We start from the raw sequence: 23,381 nt of genomic DNA, 5'->3' as shown, positions 1-23,381 counted from the left end.
GGATCAGCGGTAAAAACACTGCCAATTTACGTCAGTAGTTCTTAATGAAACTCTATTGGGAATGAATATAAGCCACAAAACACTGACTTTACTGCAGTTTTGTCAAACTGATAAATATTTCATAGGAAATATGTACAGACACTGTGATTTCATTGTATTATATTACACCAACGGTAATGCCAGTAAATGAATTGATAAGTTGTCTTTAGGTTATACTTAAAGATAATTTCTTAGTTTTTCTATAACTTTTTATTCAAGGACAAAGTTAATATTTGTCAATTTTGTGATCTAGACTTATTTTAGTTGGTGGTGTTCACTGATTAGGATGGAAGGAAGGGAATTAGTATCAAAGGTTTCTAGAGAGCTCCTTAAGAGCACCAAAAAAAGCTATCATTTGAAAACTGAAAGAGTTCTAAGCAAACATTCAAGTTAAAAGTATCTGCACCAATATTTTTAGGTAATACATGAGTATTAAACTCTACAATTTTCTTGGTATAGTCATAAGTGAAGTTTTGTAATTACTCTTTATAAAAGAACAATTGTGTTTTCTTTTTATGATTTCCTTTTGAGAATTACCTTTCCAAATAGCTTTGATAGACAGAAAATACTGTAGATTCTTCCTTTTATCTGTTTAAACTTCATAAAAATGTTATTTAAGTTTTATAACAAAAGACACTTTGAAAATTCATGGCATTAAAAAAGTCCCATGTAACAGTATGATAGATAAAATAAAAGATATTTCATACATTTATTTCAAAAGGCAGTATTTTTTAGGGGAAATAATAAAGGTTATTTGGTACATAATTTTATCATTACCTTCTTCCTAAATACAAGTAAGTTACTTAACATATTGCTGGAATTAAAATCAAAACTTTTATTGTTGGTCAAAAGCCAGGTTGAAATATGAAAAACATCCAAATAAATACTTATTTCATAGCTCAGGCCCTTCCCTCCTGAAAGGAGGGCCTTACCAGAAAGAAAGGTTCAATGATTTAAAGCCATCAACTCCAGAAAAGTTTACGAATCTGTAAGGTTTTAATTGGTACAGTAGACTTGGTTAAGCAGTGCTGAGCAATTTTATGGAATCAGTTACTCTAAATTTGAGAAGCTGGTGAATTCTAATAGATACCCAATTATATGAGGACCGCTCCCACATTTAACTAACAAAATGAAATAACAACAACAACTAATAATACTATATCAGAGTTAAAAGTTTTCTTTGATGAGATGAAAAACCAGAAATCATTTTTACTTATTTCTTAGGCAATACTGTAAAATATTTTATGTAAAACTTCCACACACAAATGCAATTTAAAAAAATTGTAGCTGAATCAGGTCTGAAAGCCACTTTTGACTATAATCTTGTTTTCCTTATAGATACTGAGACACTTTCTACCAATTCTAGAGCTCCAAAGCAGTATGAATAACCATTGGTTTAAGTTGTAGTTGGTTTCTCATACTAATAACAGATAACTGGCTCTGCAGAATGTCAAATAAGTTTACCTTTACTCAACTTTAATGAAAGTTGAACAGATTCCTTTACTACAGGTTTTCCCTTTAATAAGCTGATGTACTTTGGAAGTCTCCTAGATTCCTTATGGAGTAATTTCCAAACTTGTTTAATACAGGAATTCCTTATTGTCTTCCTAGAAGTACTCAAGATTAACATCTTGATCCAGTGTCTCAATGGGTCAATTTGGAAAACTGTCTTAGCTGCTTGAGGAAAAAGTACTTTTGCATACTGTATTACTAACTGCTTTCTTTTTAAAAATTTACCTGCTAAGAAGCTTAGTAGAAACCGCTCAAAATTCTGTATCAGTTTATATCACTGACAGATGTTCATTCAAATAATTACCAATTTAGGCTCAATAAGTAGATTAGTTAAGCTATAGAGAGTTAATAAAATGAAGAATAGATTTACATGAAATATACGAATAATGATTATGTCAGAAAAGAACAATATGAGAGCCACTAAAATTAAACCAAGTCTACAGGGTGACATAACTGGCTTTGTCTCCACTATCTTATACCTAAGTTCTGGTTCTCTTCAATATCTGTAAAATAAAAACTAAAATTACTTGATCTACAAAGTGTTAAATATAAAAAGAAATCACTGACTTCTTGAATTCAGTTGAGAATATATATACAGGCATATCTTGTTTTATTGTGTTTTGCAGACACTGTTTTTTTGTTTTTTTTTTAACAAATGAAGGTTTGTGGCAATCTTGCCGCGAGCAAGTCTATAAGCATCATTTTTCCTACAGCAGGAGCTTACAGTGTCACATTTTGGCAATTCTTGAAATATTTTAAACTTTTTCATTATTACATATCTGTTATGGTGATTTGTGAACAATGATCTTTGATGTTACTATTGTAATTGTTTAGAGTGTCACAAATTGTGCCCATATAAGACAGTAAACTTAATCAAGTGTTGTATGTGCTCTGACTGCTCCACTGACTGGCTATTTCTCTCCCTCTCCTCAGCCCTACCTATTCTTTGAAATACGTTGAAATCGGGCAAATTAATAACACTAAAAAGGCCTCTAAGTGTTCAAGTGAAAGGAAGAGTTAGTTGCATGTCTCTCATTTTAAATCAAAAGCTAGAAATTACTAAGCTTATAAGGAAGGCTTGTAGAAAGCCAAGATAGGCTAAAAGCTAGGTCTCTTGCACAAAACATTTAGCCAAGCTGTGAATGCAAAGGAAAAATTCTTGAAGGAAATTAAAAGTGCTACTCCAGTGAACACACACACTAAGAAAGTGCAACAGCCTTATTGCTGATACGGAAAAAGTTTCAATGGTCTGGATAGATTAAACTAGCCATAACATTTCTTTAAGTCAAAGCCTTATCCAGAGCAAGCCTTCTAAATCTGTTCAATTCTGCAAAGGCTGAGAGAGGTGAGGAAGTTGCAGAGGAAAACTCTGAAACTAGCAGGTGTTGGTTCATAAAGTTTAAGAAAAAAAGCCTTCTCTAGAACATAAAAGTCTAGGTGAAGCAGCAAGTGCTGATGTAGAAGTTGCAGCAAGTTATTGAGAAAATTTAGGTAAGATCACTGATGAAGGTGGCTACACTAAACCACAGATTTTCAAGATAGACAAAACAGCTTTTTATTGGAACAATATGCCATCTAGGACCTTCATATCTAGAGAGAAGTAAATACCTACTTTCAAAGCTTTAAAGAACAGGCTAAGTCTCTTGTCAGGGGCTTTTGCAGCTGGTGACTTTAAGTTGAAGTCAATGTTCATTTACCATTTACAAACATCCTAGGGTCCTTATGAAATATGCTAAATCTAACTCTGCTTGTGCTCTATAAATAGAACAACAAAGTCTAGAGGACAGCACATCTGTTTACTTAATAATTTTAAGCCCACTGTTGAGACCTATTGCTCAGAAAAAAGATTCCTTTCAAAATACTAATGCTCACTGACAATACACCTAGTCACTCAGGAGTTCTCATGGAGATGTACGAGAAGATTAATGTTGTTTTCATGTCTACTAACTCAACATCCACTCTGCAGCTGATGGATCATGCAATTTTGACTTTTGTGTCTTCTTATTTAGGAAATACATTTCGTAGGGCTATAGCTGCTATAGATACTTTCTTTCATGGATCATGCTTCTCTGACAGATCTAGGCAAAATAAATTGAAAAGCTTCTGAAAAGAATTCGCCATTGTAGATGCCATTAAGAACATTTGTGATATGTGTAAGGAGGTCAAAATACCAACATTAATAGGAATTTGGAGGAAGTTGATTCTAACCCTCATGGATAACTATGAGAGGTTCAAGATTTCAGTAAAGAAAGTAACTGCAGATGTGGTGGACATGAAAGAGAACTAGAATTAGAAGTGGAGCCTGAAGACGTGACTAAATTGCTGCAATCTCATGATTAAACTTGAAGAAATGAAGAGCTGCTTCTATGGATAACCAAAGAAAACGGTTTCTTGAGAAAGTTTACCACCTACTCCTTATAAAGATGCTATCTACATTGAAATAGCAAAGGATTTAGAATATGATATAAATATAGCTGATAGAGCAGTGGCAAGGTTTGAAAAGATTGTCTCAAATTTTTAAAGAAGTTCTACCGTGGGTAAAATGCTATCAAAGAGCATCACACACTACAGATAAATCTTTCATGAAAGGACAAGTCAATCTATGCAGTAAACTTCATTGTTGCCTTATTTTCAGAAATTGTCACAGCCACTCCAACTTGCAGCAACCATTACTCTCACTAGTCAGATGCCATAAACATTGAGGGAAGATCTCCACCAGCAAAAAGATTATGACTTGCTGAAGTTTCAGATTATCATTAGCATGTTTTAGCAATAAAGTATGTCTAAAATTAAAGCAAAGTCATTATCTTTTCAGACATAATGCTATTGCACACTTAATAGACTATAGTGTAGTGTAAACATGATTTTTATATGCACTAGAAAACCAAAACATTTGTGAGACTCATTTTATTATGATATTTCGTTTATTGCAGTGGTCTGGAGAACTAAATCTGCAATATCTCTGAGTCAAGCCTGTTATGTATGTATGTATGTATATGTGTATATATAAGATTATAAACATACATATGTATGTACATATAAAAGACATAACAAATGATAATTAACATAAAACACTTAGCAAAATTTTAAAACAATAAATTCCTCAAAATTAGATCTTAATGTAATGTTTACCTTTCGATTTCTTTTTCCTGAGGGTTTGAAATCATTAACTTTGCTTTGTCATTTTCATCAGCGAAGCCTTTCTGTTCTTCATAGGCTTTTAGTTTTTCTTTTAACAATAAAATCTAGTAGAGAGAAATCACTAGTTAAAATACAAAAGAAGTCATTTACATGGCCATAGCCAAATTTAGCTGTAAAAAATAACTGAATTAACCAGATTTTAATTTTAATAGGAAAATACGTTAAATTTTTGGACAATTAAGATTATAAAATTCTATAAATGAAGAACTGCGCAAGACTAGCATAAAAATGTAAACAGACATACCTCTGCCTTCTGCTCATTACAGATCTTTACATATTGAGTTATATGATTATTGACATTAAGAACATTGCTCTTCAACTGTTGAAAGATAGAAATTATGATTGTTTATAGAGAGATAATAATCACAGAGATAAACACATGAATAAAATGACATTGTATTTTCATTGAGTTCCATGAATTCAGAATTTGTGATAATTATGCTCATGTTTAAAATCTATGACAAGAGGATCTGCTGAGCACATTAATAATGTAAATGAAATTATAAAGAAATTACTTTATTGAGAAAAGGTATTTATAAGCATGTAATCACAATATAATAAAATTCCCTACTTTCTTATTCCTTTGACTTCTAAGAAATGCAGAGATAGTTTTTCATGCTACCCTTTCAGGAATTCAGTTGGTTTTCACTGAGTTCTTACTATATTTTAATATTTTTATCATAGTATGGGCCCCTTGACATTTATGGTATAGTAGAGAGGATATTAAACATATAAATCCAAATACTTGATATTGAGACCTTGCCTACTTCTCACTTAACCTGACTTAGAATTCGAACTGTTTGATGTTTGGGTTACTCATCTGTAAAATGGAGCTAAGAATTCATTCCTCAAGGGGCTAGTATAAGGGCTACATGAAAATCATGTGTTACAAACCTTTCTGTATACCCATATAGTATGACCTTTTACAATTAATTATATAATGAGCCTGTGAACATTTTTCTTAAGATGACAATAACATGCTCATCTTCAGACACTTAAGGAGAGTGGCAGAGGGGAAAGGGAGAAGAGGAGGAGTCATCACAACAGCTTAACTCTAGGTTTTTTCCAACCCTGATATATTATAATTTTAAACATACATGTTTTGATATACATGTTTTGAAGTACACCACATCTTTGGCAAAAATACTAATGTAACCAATTATTATTATTATATTTCTGGAGAAATACAGAGATTGGTACATCAACACCATGAATGTGGACTATAAATTATGTAGAAAAGACTTTTTAAAAAATAACCTTTGTACCTATTTTACAGATGAAATAATAGGCTTGGAAAGATTAACTAACATATCCAAGATTTTCAGGTAGAAAGTTTTGGTTCTCAGCTAAAGCAGAGCATCATCCTGGGCTGCAACAAATGTGTTCAAGCTTTGACTGATTACTCCAAGGTGCCATCCAAATACAATATGCCATGACATCAAAGAGGTTAGGGAGAAAGCCACTCAAGTACCATAGTACCCAAAAGATCAAATAATTGTATCTATTTTATATATATAATCAAGATGCTTTTTGGTTTAACTGTCTAAATTAATGTGCGACTATGCAGGTTAGCAAAGACCCTGCTAACCCTCAGCTGCCTAACTCATCATGTAGAAACATAACCCTAATTAATACTTTCATTAGAATTATAAAAATCATATGCAGCCAATACCTTCACAACAAAGGCAGAGTAAACAGACTTACAGAAGATTTAATGTCCTTTGCCCGGTTAGCATACTTAAGAGTGTTATATGTGTCATCGTAGAATACAGAGGAAGGACTAACAGCAGCTATCATTATAGTTTGACAGTTTCCTCCAAGAGAATCCTTTAACAAGCGAGTAAGCTTACTATTTCTGTAAGGGATATGCTGATTCTTTCTCTGAAAGCACAAAAAAAGAGATCTTATGTCATTTTCCATATTTAAATGCAAACCTGCTACCACTGTAGCACTTCACTGTGGGCGGAGGATTACCTAGGTGCCGAGGCAAGAGACTGAAGGCAGAAACTGATTCAGTATAATAAAAAAATAGCTAGAATAAGAATAGTCATAATACAACTTAGATATAGAGATGATCATGGACAATTATCAATCATTATTATAAACATTATTAATCATTAGCTTTTAATATTACTCTTTGTTGCATTATGAATATAACCTAGGAATAACTGGTGGGTATAGGGTCAGGTGCTGAAGGGACATTGTGAGAAGTGATCTAGAAGGCAAGAAGTGAGCCTTCTATCATGCCTTCACAAGGGCCGCTTGAGGGCTCCTTGGTCAAGCAGTAATGCCAGTGTCTGGGAAGACACCCATTACTTAGCAGACCTCGAAAGGGAGTCTCCTTTCCTTGGAGAAGTCAGGGAACACTCTGCTCCACCAGCTTCCTGTGGAAGGCTGGATATTATCCAGGCCTGCCCGCAGTCATCCGGAGGACTAAACCCCTCCCTGTGGTGCTGTGCTTCAATGGTCATGCTCCTTGTCCACTTTCATGTTCCTCCTGTACTCCTGGTTCCTCTTTGAAGTTCATAGTAGACAGCAATAGAAGAAATAGTGAAAGTCTTAAAGTCTTTGATCTTTCTTATAAGTGCACAGAAGAAAACACTGATGTATGCGCCATCTCTCTCTCTGTTATCGGCTACCTAAGAGGGAAGGGTCCCCTGTCCTATGATCACGTGACTTGCTTCACCTTGTCAATCACTTAGAAGATTCACCCTCCTTACCCTGCCTGCCCCCTTGTCTTGTATGCAATAAATATCAGTGCGCCCAGCCGTTCAGGGCCACTACCGGTCTCTGTGTCTTGATGGTAGTGGTCCCCTGGGGCCCAGCTGTTTTCTCCTTATCTCTTTGTCTTGTGTCTTTATTTATTACAATCTCTTGTCTCCGCACACGGGGAGAACACCTGCCAAGTCCCGTAGGGCTTGACCCTACACTTCACTATAAGAACTTAAGCACTACCCAATTTTGTCCAGACTTATAATTGGCGATTGAGGTGATGACAAAGAATCTTACAGGATTATTCAGTGAATATATGAAACAAACATCATATTTAAAAATATCTCCATCTGAGTAAGTATGAACTTTAGTTCAAAATAAAATAATACATTAATATTGGTTCGTTAGTTGTGATATATGTACCATATTAATATAAAAAATTAACAATAGGGAAAACCGGGTGTGGAGCATTTTTAACAAAATCTTTCTGTATCATCTTAGTAACTTTTCTGTAAATCTAAAACTATTTGAAAATGTCTATTTAAAAATATTTCCAATCATTGAAAAAAATTAAAACACAAAAGTAAACAGATGTCCTATACAAATATACTAGAGGAATAATAAGAACTCTGCATGGCTTAGAGCTACTTTTATCCTTAAATAACCACCTAATATCGATATGAAATAAAATATAATTACAATGTTACAGACATTTCTCCTGAAATCACTACAGAGTTCCAAAAGAACCTAATACTTCAAGATTTTCCTTTACCTAAAAAGAAAAAAGTAAAAGTAACAAATAAATTTTGTTAAGTTTTGTTTCTGATTTTGAACAAATAAATTTTCCAGAAAGTAGAACTTTCATATAAGAACAGATTCTTTACAGTATTAAGCTAAAAGCAACCTAATATTATCCAATGTAGATCTTTCATACTGCAGAAGAGGAAATTGAAGCTAAGCATAAAGTGAAATGATTTAACTAGGGTCACAAAGCTAGTAGTTCAAAGAGCTAGAAATAGGTCCTAGTTCCCCCAATTCTCAGTAGCAATGTGCTTCCACCATAGCAGTCTTTCCCAAACAGTGTGAAATGTGCACTGCTGGTGCTATTTTAAGTGATTTTACATGTACAAGACATACATTAAACACTGACTCACAAATGACTCAATAGGAGTCATTATTAAAAAAATAAAGATTAGTTCACATGGCAAAAATCTTACGAATGGCTTAAGTTTACAAAATCTGTCTCTATATCATGCTGTCTGCTTACAAGTTTGAGATTTTAACTTAGAATATAAAAGACATCTTGCTTTTGCAATCTTCATGTGATTTCAGTAATCTGCCTTTTTTTAAAAAAAAACCTGCTCCAATTATTTTAATATACTTTATTCTAAATCAAAGGTAAAATTTTGACAGTTTAACAAGCCAAAGCTTTTGTTTTAAAAAATTAAATTTAATTTTTAAATTATATTTTAAGTTCTGGGATACATGTGCAGAACGTGCAGGTTTCTTACATAGATATATACACGTGCCATGGTGGTTTGCTGCACTCATCAACCTGTAATCTACATTAGGTATTTCTCCTAATGCTATCCCTCCCCTAGCCTCCACACTCCCTGACAGGCCCCGCCTGGCGTGTGATGTTCCTCTCCCTGTGTCCATGTGTTCTCATTGTTCAACTCCCACTTATGAGTGAGAACCTGCTATGCAGTGTTTGGTTTTCTGTTCCTGTGTTAGTTTGCTGAGAATGATGGTTTCTAGCTTAATCCATGTGCCTGTAAAGGACATGAACTCATCCTTTTTCATGGCTGCATAGTATTGCGTGGTGTATATGTGCCACATTTTCTTTATCCAGTCTACCATTGATGGGCATTTGGGTTGGTTCTAGGTTTTTGCTACTGTGAATAGTGCTTCAATAAACATAGGTGTGCATGTGTCTTTCTAGTAATGATTTATAATTCTTTGGATGTATATACCCAGTAATGGGATGGCTGGGTCAAATGCTATTTCTGGTTCTAGATCCTTGAGGAATCGCCACACTGTCTTCCACAATGGTTCAATTAATTTACACTCCCACCAACAGTGTAAAAGTGTTCCTATTTCTCCACATCCTCTCCAGCATCTGTTGTTTCCTGACTTTTTAATGATTGCCATTCTAACTGGCATGAGATGTTATCTCATTGTGGTTTTGATTTGCATTTTTCTAATGACCAGTGATGAGCTTTTTGAATGGTTTAACAAGCTAAAGCTTTCAAGTATGGTTTAACTTAAATTGCCATATTATAACTTTTTAGAAAGGATGTCATTTTTACAAATATCCATGTTGTGAAATACACTGTGTTCTAGGTAAGCACTTCTGGCATATTGTATATGTAAACTATATTTAAATATGCCCCAAAGCGTCTAGTAAACATTATCTTATTAGGTGATTTCATGACATTTTATAACTTAAACACCTCTTAAAAAAAACCAACACTCTTTAATACTTAACCCTATTTTATAATATATAAAATACTAAACAACAGAATTTAGTTTTTTAAAAATATGGTTAGTTTGTCTTCATGCCAATTTAATTACCATGTTTGCTGTGTAGTGATCACTGTAAAAATCAAGTTCAAAATAAGTGATGAGAATGTACCATAAAATATTAACTATCAATCTGGTATTCATTACTTTCCATTTAACCAATTCTGATTATAAAACTGGAAATTAAAAAAGAAATAAAAATCAGTTTAATACACTAGGTTTTCTGAGGTCTTTTATCTATATATTAACATTACTGATATACCCTTGAAATGTGATATATACCAGACGTTTAAAACAAAATCACATTAAATAGTATCTTTCTTATTTCAATATTTCAAACTATTTAACAAATAAACATATAATGCCTACCTTTGAATCTGCTAAGGCATTGATGACATTCCCAAGAGCTAAAAGTGATCTATTAATATTTGTGCCTTCTACAAATCGCGTCCCCTTAGCACCAGTAGTACTTGCTCGCTCAGATCCTGCCAGGTCAATGAGTGACATCTTGGCAATACGGACATTTTGGTTGATACTTGCTGTTTTGTCTTGCTGTCGCAAGTAAATCTTTTTGAAATTATGAAATAGAAAAAAATGAGGATAAGATTTAACAAAATTAAAAGGGAAATATATATTTTAATAGAGCACAAAATCAAAATTATTTTCATTTTAAAAAACAACTGAACAAGGTATAATCTAATTGATATTTAAGAGCACTAGAAGTAATCACTATAGCTGAGAAAAATATAAAAATGAAAAGACTTTCTATATGTGTACCAGAGGAAAAATAACTCTTGACCTGACAGATCAAAATTTCCATTTGTATTCTAGTACCCCTTGAACCAGAACATGGAATTATCAGAGGTGATGGTTAGAAACACAGGTCCTATAGAAATAATGTTCCTAAGAAAAAAACCAAAGCTACTCGTTAGAATGCCTTGCATGTATCTAGAGATTGCCCCTCAAGAGAAGCTGAATTTGAATCTTGATCCAAACTGAAGAGTAAATTTATTCTAATCCCCCAAACTTGTATATGTCCTAATAATTAAAATATCATATATAAAAAAGGTAGTACAGTCTTGCATCACTTAACAACATAGCTACTTTCTGAGAATTGCACTGTTAGGTGATTTCCTCACTGTGAAAATATCATAAATCAAACAGGAGAGAAAATGATAAAATTCACAGACTTGGTAAACAGAATGTAGCAGACTGCTTTTGGGGTAATAAGTAGGAGCATACTCTAAAATAACAATAAAAAGTAAATACATAAACTGTAACACAGTCATTTATTACCAAGTCTCATGTAGTGTACATAATTGTATGTACTATATTTTCATATGTCTGGCAGTGCAGGTTCGTTTATACCAACATCACCACAAACATTTGAGTAATGTGTTACGCCACGACATTATGATGAGTATGACATTACTAGATGAAGAGGAACTTTTCAGCTCTGTTGTAATCTTATGGGACCACTGTTGTATATGTGGACTGTTGTTGACTGAAATGTCGTTATGCGGCACATGACTATACAGTAAAGTCTACTTGTCATTTTCAACTGCCTAGTAAAGCATAATTTATTCAAATATTTTCAGCTACTGTTAGAATTATCTGAACTACATTAGGTGGCAAACAAAAGATGAGGAAAGTAAGATATTACTTAATTATAAACCCATTTATTAAATTTTTTTATAAAGCAGGATCTAAGGTATTTCAGAGACATCTCAGTTTCACAGAGAAACATTTCTCTCAAGACTATTAATAGCCGAAGAGTTAGTTGTAAGAACAAAAAAGATTAATGAAATTTTTGTTGACTAGGGACTCTATGAATGGTTTGATTGCCTTCAATATCAATTCTTTCAACTATAACAATTTATTTCTTATAAGATGTATCTCAGATGGCATAATACTAAAAGAAGCTTTATATTATCATTTGGATATTAAAAGGACTTCTAGTCTTATAGAAACTATAAGAAATAATAGCTATTAACCTATGCTTTAGCTCTTTCTGGAATTGTATTCCTAAGATATACTGTGCCAACTGAATCATACTTCCTTAAGGAATGTGACTATTTATATGGTCCTTATGGTGAAATCTTTTAAAGATGAATCAGTATGTTCCCAAATTATTAGTTCTGTAAGTCTAGATTTATAGAAATAAGTTTTACTGTGAATATAACATTATCTACTGGGAAGATTAAATATTTTCAGCAAAAACAAAACAACTTTTATTACTACAACTTTATCCTCATATATGTTTACAAAGGTAGAAATTTTGTATTTTTGTTTTAAGCATCTCAATTATAAATACTCTTGGTGACAGAAACTTCTCAAAGCTACAAAGTAAGGAAAGTACTGACAAGTGAAGTCTACAGACAGATTTTTTTCACATGTATGAAAATGACCATTCATGAATTTAGCTTCATTTATTTTAAATTCAATTTTAAGAGTGATAGTCTAGTGGCCTCTTACTTGGAAAACAGCATGAGAACGAGAAGATGTGGCATTCATATCAGTGGGATGTTGTGTCCTGTTTTTGTTTCCATTATCCAATAAATGTAAAATTTCTTCTGAGGATTTGGGCTGGAGAAGTTTAAGTAGAAGAAAAATTTAAAAATCAGCAATATATCTTTAAATTTTTCAATAAATGTTCAAAAAACAGAAAGATTTAAAGGTAAAAGAAAATGTTTTCTATAAATTCAATCCTATTAAATACTGATTGTGTCTCATCTGCTTAGTATTGTGTGTGTTTATATGAAGAATAAAAGATAAAATCTAGTTTCTCAGGAGCAGAGTCTAGTCTCTATATTAAGTAGAATAATATGACATTAAATGTTCAAGCAGATTTTTGAAAGAAAATCTCACTCATTGGGAGGCCGAGGCAGGCAGATTGCTTGAGCCCCGGAGTTCGAGACCAGCCTGAACAACATGGTAAAATCCATTTTCTACCAAGAATACAAAAATTAGCCAGTCTCATAGCCTGGTCACAAAATATATACATACATACATACATACATACATACATGCGTACATACATAATGTAGATTAAAATTTAAAAATAAAATTTAAAAAATGTTTTTAAAAAGTTTACTATTTTAAAAGAAAACAAAATAAGACTAAAAATATACCCATATCATTTAAATTCTGTCCCTCATTAGTTTTTTTTTTCTCAAACAGGATGGAAAGTAAGTGCATAGCTGGTGAAAATAGCTTAATAGTCACATTTGCTATTCTAACAGGGAAAAAGATGTTTATATACATACCTGGTGTAAAGTAAGTCCATGAACGACCACCCCTTTTTGGGTATCTTCCCGGACAGCAAGTGGCCCTGAATTTACTAAGAGGTCACGAATCTGTTCATTATATACCTTAAAATAAAAAGAACTGCTTTAGCATTGATGTAAAAAAAAAAAATGGTGATTACATCACACATACACTGCTGATTTAAAGTTATTAGAATTTTATCCTAAAGACAAGCAGCACCTCACTTTTATTCACCTCATGCCTTCGATCTCATGTTGCCATTAATTTTCTATCATTCCAGGAAATTGAAGAGCTTGATTACCTAGGTTTGAAATTGAAACTTAAAGTTGGAGTCATTATACCCTCACTCATAATTCCTGCCTTGATGACTATGGTGAAACAGAGATAAGTAAGATACCTGAAGTGCATTTTCTTATTTTCAGGAAATATATGGAACACATGGTACTGGGAAACTCTGGGAAATGCAGGTTGTATGGAGATGGCATGGTTCTTACTATGGAAGATATTTATTATTTCACAATGTCCAAGTAGTCCAAACTTTTTAAATTTTAGAGCTTAAATGTTACAGAAAATCCATACTCAAGGACAGGTGGTATTTGCTTCAATTATCCTTCAATTACATTAATTTTGACATATAATTACTAATAATAAATTTCAAAAGGAGGCCCATTTGAATGATGAGGGAACTAAGACTCTGAGAGGTTAAATGATTTGTCCATGGTCATAAAGGTATTAGCAGAGTAGGAACTGGAGCCTAGACAGCTTCACTCTACTGCATCATACTGAATACATCTCTGTAGTTTATATCTACATTTTTTAAAAAGTAATTTTTATAAGTAACACACATTTCTATGTAGTACTGGTGACCTGATTTTATGAATTTATTAAAGGTATAAAGTTTATTACTTGCTAACCAAATGACAATTACAACTATTACTGACAAGATTTAAGAAAAAAAATAACAAAATTTAGTCTCTAAAAAATTATTTTGTGTTATTTCCTTCTGTGTTCTAATAAGTAGCTCATAGTGATAATTCATTGCTGGTACAATTCTCTACAATGAATGATAGGCATTAGAATGTAATAAACCCTTAAAAGTAGTAAAATGATAATATGAAGAAATATTTTTTAATCGTATCTTTTTGATGAGCAGCAGTCACTTTACTATTGCTTTCCCTTACCCACTTCAATGATAACAAATCAAAAATTAGAATAATTGCCCTCAAGCTGGTCTATGTATGACACTCACCAGGGAGCATTTAAAAAACACAGATGCCTCAGCCACACCCCAGACCTACTACATTAAAATATCCAAGTGTGAGGCCTAGGCCTATTTTTAAAAAGTTCTATAGGCAATTCTGGTGCACAGCTTGAGTAGAAAACCATATTATACACTGCCTTATCATTAATAATATGAAAGCAGATTAAAAGAAAAAATAAAAATAGTGAAAATAACCAAACTTCAAAATTCTCCCAGTTATAAAAAGGATCTAAGGAAAAAATAATGAATGCTGGCACCCTCTTTTCCTAATTGAGTTCAGAACAATTCTTTTCAGTTAACCAACCAAAGAAAATGAGTTTTACTTCTGTTTTATCTATAAGTTCTAATGAAGAAATTTTTAGCAACATATATGATTTTAATCAATCTTTGGAAGAAATCCTCAGTAGGGACCAAACTACAAGATGTTAATAAGAGATAAATTTTCTGGCACTAGAAATAAATAGGCAATGAAATCAGGGTTTTCATATTTCTGTACTGGTTTCTGAAACACTATTTGAAGCAAAGTTAGAGTGCCTGCCACTTAGTTACCATTTGTTGACTATTAAGAGGGTAGAAGGCCTCAAAGAATGATGGGGTATTTCAAAAGGACACAAGAGACAACTTGAAGAAGCCTCAACTAGCCAAATCTTACACAATTTGAATGTACAAAAAATGATTACAGAAAGGGATTATAATCTATTGAATAAAGTAAAAATGCATGAGGCTGATATAATAAGGGGAAAACTCTTCCTTATAGTAGAAAGTCAATAAAGAAATGTACAAGAAACGATGGAATTTAAAAATCACCATCATCTACCATCATAATAGTAATTGATTCAGTCACCAATCATCAGTGGATACTAATACCAATGGATAAAAGTTTGAGGAGTAAGGAATATTTACATTGTCTACATACATAGTACTTACTAATTATAAAAGGTAAAACAGTATCTTCAAAGTGGAGAAACTCTACAGACCACAGCATAATAAAACTGATCAAAGTTAACATTCCCAGTATGGGGAATAATCAACGGCTTAAGCCTTTTTTGATGCAGTAAGAAGTCAACATCACTTTGCTTGTGTTACTGTCAGTGCATAATCTGAATCTAATCATGGTAAATCCAAACTGAGGATTTTTATAGCAGTGTTATAAAAGACAAAAAATTACAGATTAAGGAGACTAAAGAGATACAACAATACAATTTTCTTTTACAATAAAGGGTATTAATGAAATAACTAGCAAAATCTCACTAAGATCTACAGATAATTATATTGTATCATTGCTAATTTCCTGCTTTTGGTATCTGTTTAGCAGTTATTTTAAAAAAAGTCCTGTTTTTAAAAGTCTGCAACCTAGCTCAGAAAGAAAGAAATGCATACACACACATAGAAAGCAAATGCAGTAAAATGTTAACATATGGGGGATCTGTATGAAGGGTATCTGGAAGTTCTTTGTACTATTGTTGCAACTTCTCTGTAAGTCTGAAATTTTGCCAAAGTAAAAAAAAAAAAAAAAAAAAAAAAAACAAAAACAGAAAAAGATGCATAACAAATATTCAAGACAAGGAATTTTAATGATTTTATATATTCACCAGAACTCTTATATAATAAAATCATTTGAATGAATCATGTCAATGATTTCCCAAAACTATTGATTAATCTAAATTGCCAACTTACCTCCAGATATGAAACTGCAGTACTACATATTTTTTCTTCTTTAATCTCATCCATGCATTTGTAAAGGTATAACATTGTTAGATACATCACTCCAGGTTCATCAGCTGATCCTAGCATAGTGTAGGTCTTCCCAGCACCAGTGGCACCATAGGCAAGTACTGAGTTTTTAAGAAAGGGATCAAAACTCTTTGTTATGACATATAACACTATTATATCTACTATCTAGTGTATAGTTCCATGTGGATATCCTGAACAGTATCTTTAAACCCTACAAATCCAAAATTATAGTCTTATCCTTAAAACCTGGGAATGTTACGACAAATCTACTCTTACTCCTATATTCTTTATTCTGATAAATGGTATCACTACCCCTGGCCCCCCACTCTAACAACTACTCTTTCAAAGCATCTTAAAATCTCCCTACAGATTAGTCTTCATCTTCCATCTTATTTATCCTTTGCAATTTGTAGTCATCTTTATGAAAAAGAAATTGGAATACGTTAAACATTCTTAATTGTTCCAGGTTTACATAAGTTCAAATTCCTCACTTTGGAATATTATAAAGCACTCAGAGGGTGCCTGCTTATTTTGCCAGCCTACTGCTTCCTTGCTGTGATCTAGGGATACTTAATTATTCAGTACTCTCAGCATTTGCTGCTCCTTTCTACTCTGCTGTCTTTGTTCTGAGGAGTCCCTCTACTTGATCCAGCTGGAAAACTTCCACCTGCTTCTAAATGCTCAGCACAAATATCATTTTTCTCTGCCTTCCCTCATTGTCCTAGGCAGACACATCCACTCTTTCACTTCAGCCCTTAGTATATGCTGCATATCCACATCCCTCTCTTCTGGCATGTATCACACTGTATTTCCAATTGAGTGCTCCACCAAGGCAGAGGCCATGTATCCTTAGCACCTAACAAATCGCTTGCTACAAAGCAGGTACTTGAATAAATACCAGATAGATGCCATTTATAAGATTCCTTTTTAAATTTTTGTTTTAGGTGAATTACTTTGTTTTCAAGATTCTATTCAGTACAAGAAAGTCATGTGTGTCTTCAAACATATAAAAAATCCACTCTGTGGGCCAGGCTCGGTGGCTCATCCCTACAATCCCAGTACTTTGGACAGCTAAGGTGGGAGGATTGCTTGAGCCCAGGAGTTTGAGACCAGCCTGGGCAACACAGTGAGACCCTGTATCCACAAAAATTTTCAAAAAATTAGCTGAGGGCAGTGGCTCATTCCCGTAGTCCAGCTATTCAGGAGGCTGAGATGGCAGGATTGCTTAAGCCCAGCAGGTTGAGGCTGCAGTGAGCTGTGATTGCACCAGCGCACTCCAGCCTGGGCAACACAGCAAGACTTAGTCAAAAAAAAAAAAAAGACAAAGGAAAAGAAAAAAATCCACTCTGTGAATTACATATGGTAAATACCCAATACAATAATCAGTTAAGGCAATAACTTCTCATATCATTACTGGTTGAAAATATTTTTATAAATTCAATCTGTCTGCTAAACCAAATGTTAACAAACCGCAAAAATACTTTTCAGTAGGATGAATTAACATGGTGTATATTTTACTTTGTTCTATTTTATGTAAGCTGGTATACAAGGAAGTTTTAAGATGGCTTATTCTTAAGCTTATTCTTACGCTGTCTTAAAGACAGCGTAAGAATATAAAGAAAGCCAAAAAGAAACCAAAAATTCAATAGTAGTTTGACAGAGTCTACTTTTTTTCTTAGAGTTAAGAAGATTTCAAAATCTCTAGAGACATATGAAGTTTCATGAATGAGGAAAAGAGTATCTTCTTAAAAATGGGAATCACAGCAGTCCCAATCAATAAAACACATTCCATCCTTACTTGACCAAGAGGGTATGTCTTCCATGATAAAACTGAAATCAATCAGGAAAAGATAGTGAAACATGTTATAGTTGTGAGCTATCTTGGGGAAAATGTCATAAATACTAATAATTACAAAAATAAGATACTAATAACGGTGTTTAGTGCCTGGTAAGCATTGAATAACTGGCCATTCTGCATCTTGGGTATCTCTCTCTCTCTCTTTTTTTTAAGGAAATCAACATGGCTTTCTTGAAAGGCCAAAAAAAGCACTAAAGATGCTTCTTGGGCTAACAATGGGCTAAAGGGCATGAGATAATTAACATGGGATCTTAACACTTTTACCCCCTTTCCAATTTTTATTTTAGGTTTGGGGGTACAATGCAGGTTTGTTACATGGGTAAATTACATGCTGCGGGGTTTAGTGTACAGATTTTTTCATCACTCAGGTAAGGAGTGTAGTACCCCATAGGTAGTTTTTTGATCCTCAGTCTCCTATCCTTCACCAACTTGAACATTTTTATTTCAGTGTGCCATGAAGAGAAACTGCTGCAAAGAAACTGTCAATGTTCAGAAATGTCTGACTACTCTCCAGGAATAGATAATTACATAGGTAAGCTGTAGGAAAAGTTATAAATACAGATTATGAGAAAACTGATGTTAATTGCAATAAGCATGTGGTTTAATAACATGGGCAACTGAAAGGACAGATGTCTAGGGGCCACAGTAAGGCCCTGGAAGAGAAAGACTTACAAATGATATATAAGTTATATATGATAACTAAAATTTCAAAGAAAGTCTATATTTACGGTTCAAGTCTATTGAATTTCTTAAGAATTTTTAGCATACAAGCTCCTTAAATTTGATTATATTTAGAAGGGTCAAGTAGATGTCCCTCCTAATGCAAAAGTGAAATCGGATAGAGAAATTAAATCCCAAATTGAAACAAATACCTGTGCAATTATATCCATTCAAAAAACTACGAAGAATTGGCTTAGTAGTGTGTTCAAAAACTTCTGACTGAGTTGACGTTTCATCAAAAACAGCATCAAATACAAATTTAAGATCCTTATTTTGTCTCTTTATAACATTTTGATTTGTAGTTTTCTTTCCATGGAAAAAACTGACTTCTTCTTGTTTGGGATCAAAAACTAGGATATGTTTATCCACAACATGAACCACTTTATGAAATCCAGCTGCTTTTTCTTTAGTGTTTTCTGGACGTACACGAACTACTACTTTCATATGGTGGCACAGGTCTTCCTCAGTGACAGACATTGTTGATTATCTTGATTCCTATCTGTACAAATGCTTGAATACTTCTCTGAAATTAAAAAAGAAAATAAAGTTTTAATATCAGTTTTACTTTCATGCAAAACAACTGGCATGTAGTATTAATTCAAAAAAGATGTTAATAATTCTGTTTCACTCACTAGGTAAACACTGGGGGAAAATACATATATACATACGCACACACAACACACACACAAATATATGCACACATACACACATATGCACTTAAGTACCCTAAACCAAACAATTAAATGGCACATACATACACAAAACTATGACAAAAATCTCTTTACCTGAAATATTAGTAAGATATTTGGCTTAAACTCAAATACTATAGCTGAACCATATATAATCACAGATATGCTATCCTAAAACCCAGATTTGATTTTCACAAGCCCTCCAGCACTATTTTAGCTTAGGTCATGGGAATGAATAGAAAAGGATCTCTCAGAACCATATCAAGGTATGACTGGAGAGCCTTAGCTTGTGAACTATTTTTAGTAAAAGTGATCTTGGCTGCAAGCCCCTTGGCAGTGGAAAGTGATACATCCAGGCTGGTCTCTACCTGTATCTCAGAGGCCCACAGGGTTAAAAATAGTTCCAAGGATGCATTCAACTAACTAGCTCAGGTCTGAAGGTGATAAAGATGGCATAGACTCCTTGGTGTATTCAGAGATAGATCCTAGTCTCTGCTTTCTAATTGTGTGCAAGTTTAAGGAATCAATGATAGCAGGTTTAAAAATTATGGCCTGATTTTATGACTGGTTCACATCCAAAGAGGAAAAGTAAACAAAGTAACAAAGATCAATAATTTGGAAGTCTCAACTACTCAGAAAATAATCTAGAATCTGAAGACCCAAAAACCGAAACAAACAAACAAACACCACAAAACAAAACACAACACCCCAAAACAACAAGATCTGAGTAAGGACCAAAAGGAGGTGAGAGACTTAGGACGATCCTGCAATCCCACTTCTGAGTATATATCCAAAGGAATTAAAATCAGTATGTTGAAGAGATATTTGCCCTGCTATGTTCGCTACAACATTATTCACAATAACTAAGATATATAAACAATCTAAGTGCCTATCAACAGATGAATAGATTGAAAAAATGTGGTGTATGCACTCAACGGAATACTATTCAGCCTTAAAAAAGAATAAAATTCTGTGATTTATGACGACATGAATGAATCTAGAGGGCATTATGTTAAGTAAAATAAGCCAGGCACAAAAAGACAAATATCACATGATCTCACTTATATGCAGAATCTAAAAATATGAACACAGAGGAGTAATGGTTACCAGAGACTGAGGAGGGTGGGGTGGGTGGTAAAAGGGGAAATGTTGGTCAAAGGGTACAAAGTTTCAGTTATACAAAAGGAATAGTTTTGGTGATCTATTGCACAGTAAGGTGACCATGGTTAATTGCTAAGAGTACATTTTAAATGTTCTCACAACAAAAAAATGGTATGTGAGGTGATGGATATGTTAATTAGCCTGATATGCTCATTCCACTATGTACACATGTATCAAAACATTACATTGTATCCTATAAACTTACACACTTTTTGTCATTTGTAAGTTAAAATAAAAGAGACAACAATAATAAATTCACCCAAAACAACATTTAAGTAAGGACTTGAAGGAGGTGAGGGAGTTAGTCATACAGGTATTGTAGGAAGTGTTTCCCCATAGAGAGAAAGACCCAGGGTGCTACTTCATATGTTGGCCAGAATGGAGTGAGCAAAGGGGACTGTAGTAAGACAGGAGATGAGAAATGGAGGCCATTAAAAGAACTTTGTCTTTTACTCTGAGTAAGACAAAGAACAACTGGAAGTCGTTTTGAGCACAGGAGTGACATAATCTATCACCCTCACTGCTATGTAGATAATATAACAGACTAGCCTATTGAAGTAATGTAGACAAGAGACAACTCTGTCAGCTCAGACGAGGGTAGTGGCAGCAGAGGTGGTAAGTGGTCAGATTATGGGTGTATTCTGAGGGTAAAGGTGACAGAATTTACTGACAGGTAGATGTAGAGTGAAAGAGAGAGACAGGATTGAAGAACAACTCCAAGGTTTTTGGCTTGAGAATTAGAAGGATAAAGTAGTCACCAACTGAGATGGAAATAAGAAGCAGGGCTTTTTTTGGCAGGGCAGGGAGCGGTGGGAGGCAGGGTCAGATCAGGAGTTCAGTTTTGGATAGCTTAAGTCTCAGAGTTTTGACAGACATCCAGGTGGAAATGTCAGGGCAGGTGGAAGTTAAGAAAATAAGAAAATAAAGGCTGTCCTCAGTCTTAATGCAGTATTAAGCTTTAAACACTTTTGGGAAATCCTAAATAAAGGAGGAAACAGCGATCTATTGTGTTAAATACTGCTAATAGTTTAAGTACTTACTGAGAATTAACTATGGGATTTAGCAACACAGAGGCCATCGAGAAAAGCAATTTTGGGGCGGTAGTGGGGGAAAAACCCGAAAGGAGAAGATCCAGAGACAAGGTATATGGAAAGGACTGTTCCAAAGGGAGGAGAAAAATGGTGTGAGTGAAGGGGGTGGGGGGGGGGTGTCAAAAGATGTTTTGTTTGTATTTTTTTTAAATGGGAGAAATAGCAATATTAAAGCTGAAATATGTCACAAAACCACTCAGCCATATACTTTTGGACAGAATTCAAGTAAGGACAGAATTCAAAGGAATCTAAAAGCAGTAGATGCTAGACATATCTTTGCCTTTTTAGGACTCTGTCTTTAGCCAAAAATAGAATACTGAAAAGGAAGGGATGGTCATTTGGATTCTAACAGTCAGGTCCCAGGTGAATTACTACTTTGTTTTCCATCCCTGAGCTTCTGTCTAGCCAAGTGTCACAAAGCACCTACACCTCACTTTTATGACCTTGGACAAATTACTTAACCCCATGAGTCTCAGGTTTCTATTTGTATAAAAGAGGTAATAATACCTCAATGCTTGTTGCAAAGGCTAAAAGAGGTAAGTATTAAGGTATTCAGTAAATATCAATTCTCTTCCTATCTGCCCCACTCCTGCTTCTTCTTGCCAAAGAGACTGAGTTCATCTTTGAGTTTTTCTTAATGAGCTTATGACTAGCACTTTGGGTAGGCCAATTCTTCCTTGCTTAGAACTGCCCTGTTATAGGGCATTTAGAACTGCCCTATTAGAGGATGTTTGGCATTTCTCTCCCCTGTCTATTAAAGGCCAGCAGTGTCCCATATTCATTGTGATAACAAAAACTATCTCCTACACACATTTCTAAAAGCTTTTAGAAATATTCAACAATATTTTAACAGATATACTATTTTTAAATGATAGATTAAATATATATAAATGAAAGTGTTAACAAAGTAAACATAAAATACTAAGTGATTATTTCAAAATAAACCTTAGACTCTCAAGGCTGGAGGATATCCCTCCCTAATTAATTAGCTAATTAATTCATGACAACTATTACATGTTGGAGCCAGGCGCCTAGGTTAAAATCTCAGCTCTATGACGTATTGACTGTGATAGTGGATAAGTTAGTTAACCTCCTTGTGGCTCAGCTTCCCCATCTGTAAAGTAAGACTAACAACAGTACCTACCTCATAAAGTTGTAAAGATTACACACTTAGAACAATACTTTGTACAGAGTATGAACTACAAGTGTTTGCTATTATTATTTACAATGTAGTGAAGGAAACAGATATTAATATTGAAACAAACATGTAAAGGTATAACTGTGACAAGTGCTATTATAGGGAAAAGGTTAACAGTGCTCTATGACTATAATGAGGGGATTATTTAAGTAACATTCCAGGGAGAAATTTGGACAATTACCTAAAGGAGTGAGGACTAAACTCTGATTTTTTATTTTGCCCAAATTCCTACCTAAGGGGTCTGGGGAGTCACGCCCTATAAATCATGGATTTTCATCAGATGCATTTTATTGGACCCCCATATATTGTGACTTGCTTTTCAATCTGACTAAGGCATAACATTATGAGACAAAGAAAAAATATTTAACCCCCAAAATATATTTACTTGCCATGTCTTGAAAATGCCCTGCAAAGT

The 23,381-nt window shown here is 33.8% G+C and overlaps 1 protein-coding gene across 8 annotated transcripts in view; it reads right to left on the bottom strand.

The window, feature by feature from the left end:
* Positions 1–23,381, bottom strand: part of KIF18A (kinesin family member 18A) — a 92,504-nt gene that overhangs the window by 62,472 nt on the left and 6,651 nt on the right. For all 8 annotated transcript variants that reach the window (XM_055282069.2, XM_055282070.2, XM_055282074.2 and 5 more), the window contains 8 exons: positions 18,980–19,350; positions 16,193–16,350; positions 13,254–13,358; positions 12,463–12,573; positions 10,357–10,554; positions 6,457–6,633; positions 4,997–5,071; positions 4,684–4,796 (listed from right to left, as the gene is read on the bottom strand). In XM_055282069.2, the coding sequence (XP_055138044.1) occupies positions 4,684–4,796; positions 4,997–5,071; positions 6,457–6,633; positions 10,357–10,554; positions 12,463–12,573; positions 13,254–13,358; positions 16,193–16,350; positions 18,980–19,304 (1,262 nt within the window). In that variant the 5' untranslated portion in view covers positions 19,305–19,350. The remainder of the gene's footprint in view (positions 1–4,683; positions 4,797–4,996; positions 5,072–6,456; positions 6,634–10,356; positions 10,555–12,462; positions 12,574–13,253; positions 13,359–16,192; positions 16,351–18,979; positions 19,351–23,381) is intronic.

Source organism: Symphalangus syndactylus, chromosome 6 (genome assembly GCF_028878055.3).
Source record: "Symphalangus syndactylus isolate Jambi chromosome 6, NHGRI_mSymSyn1-v2.1_pri, whole genome shotgun sequence".
Lineage (NCBI taxonomy): Eukaryota > Metazoa > Chordata > Mammalia > Primates > Hylobatidae > Symphalangus > Symphalangus syndactylus.
This window is presented reverse-complemented; position numbering and strand designations above follow the sequence as displayed.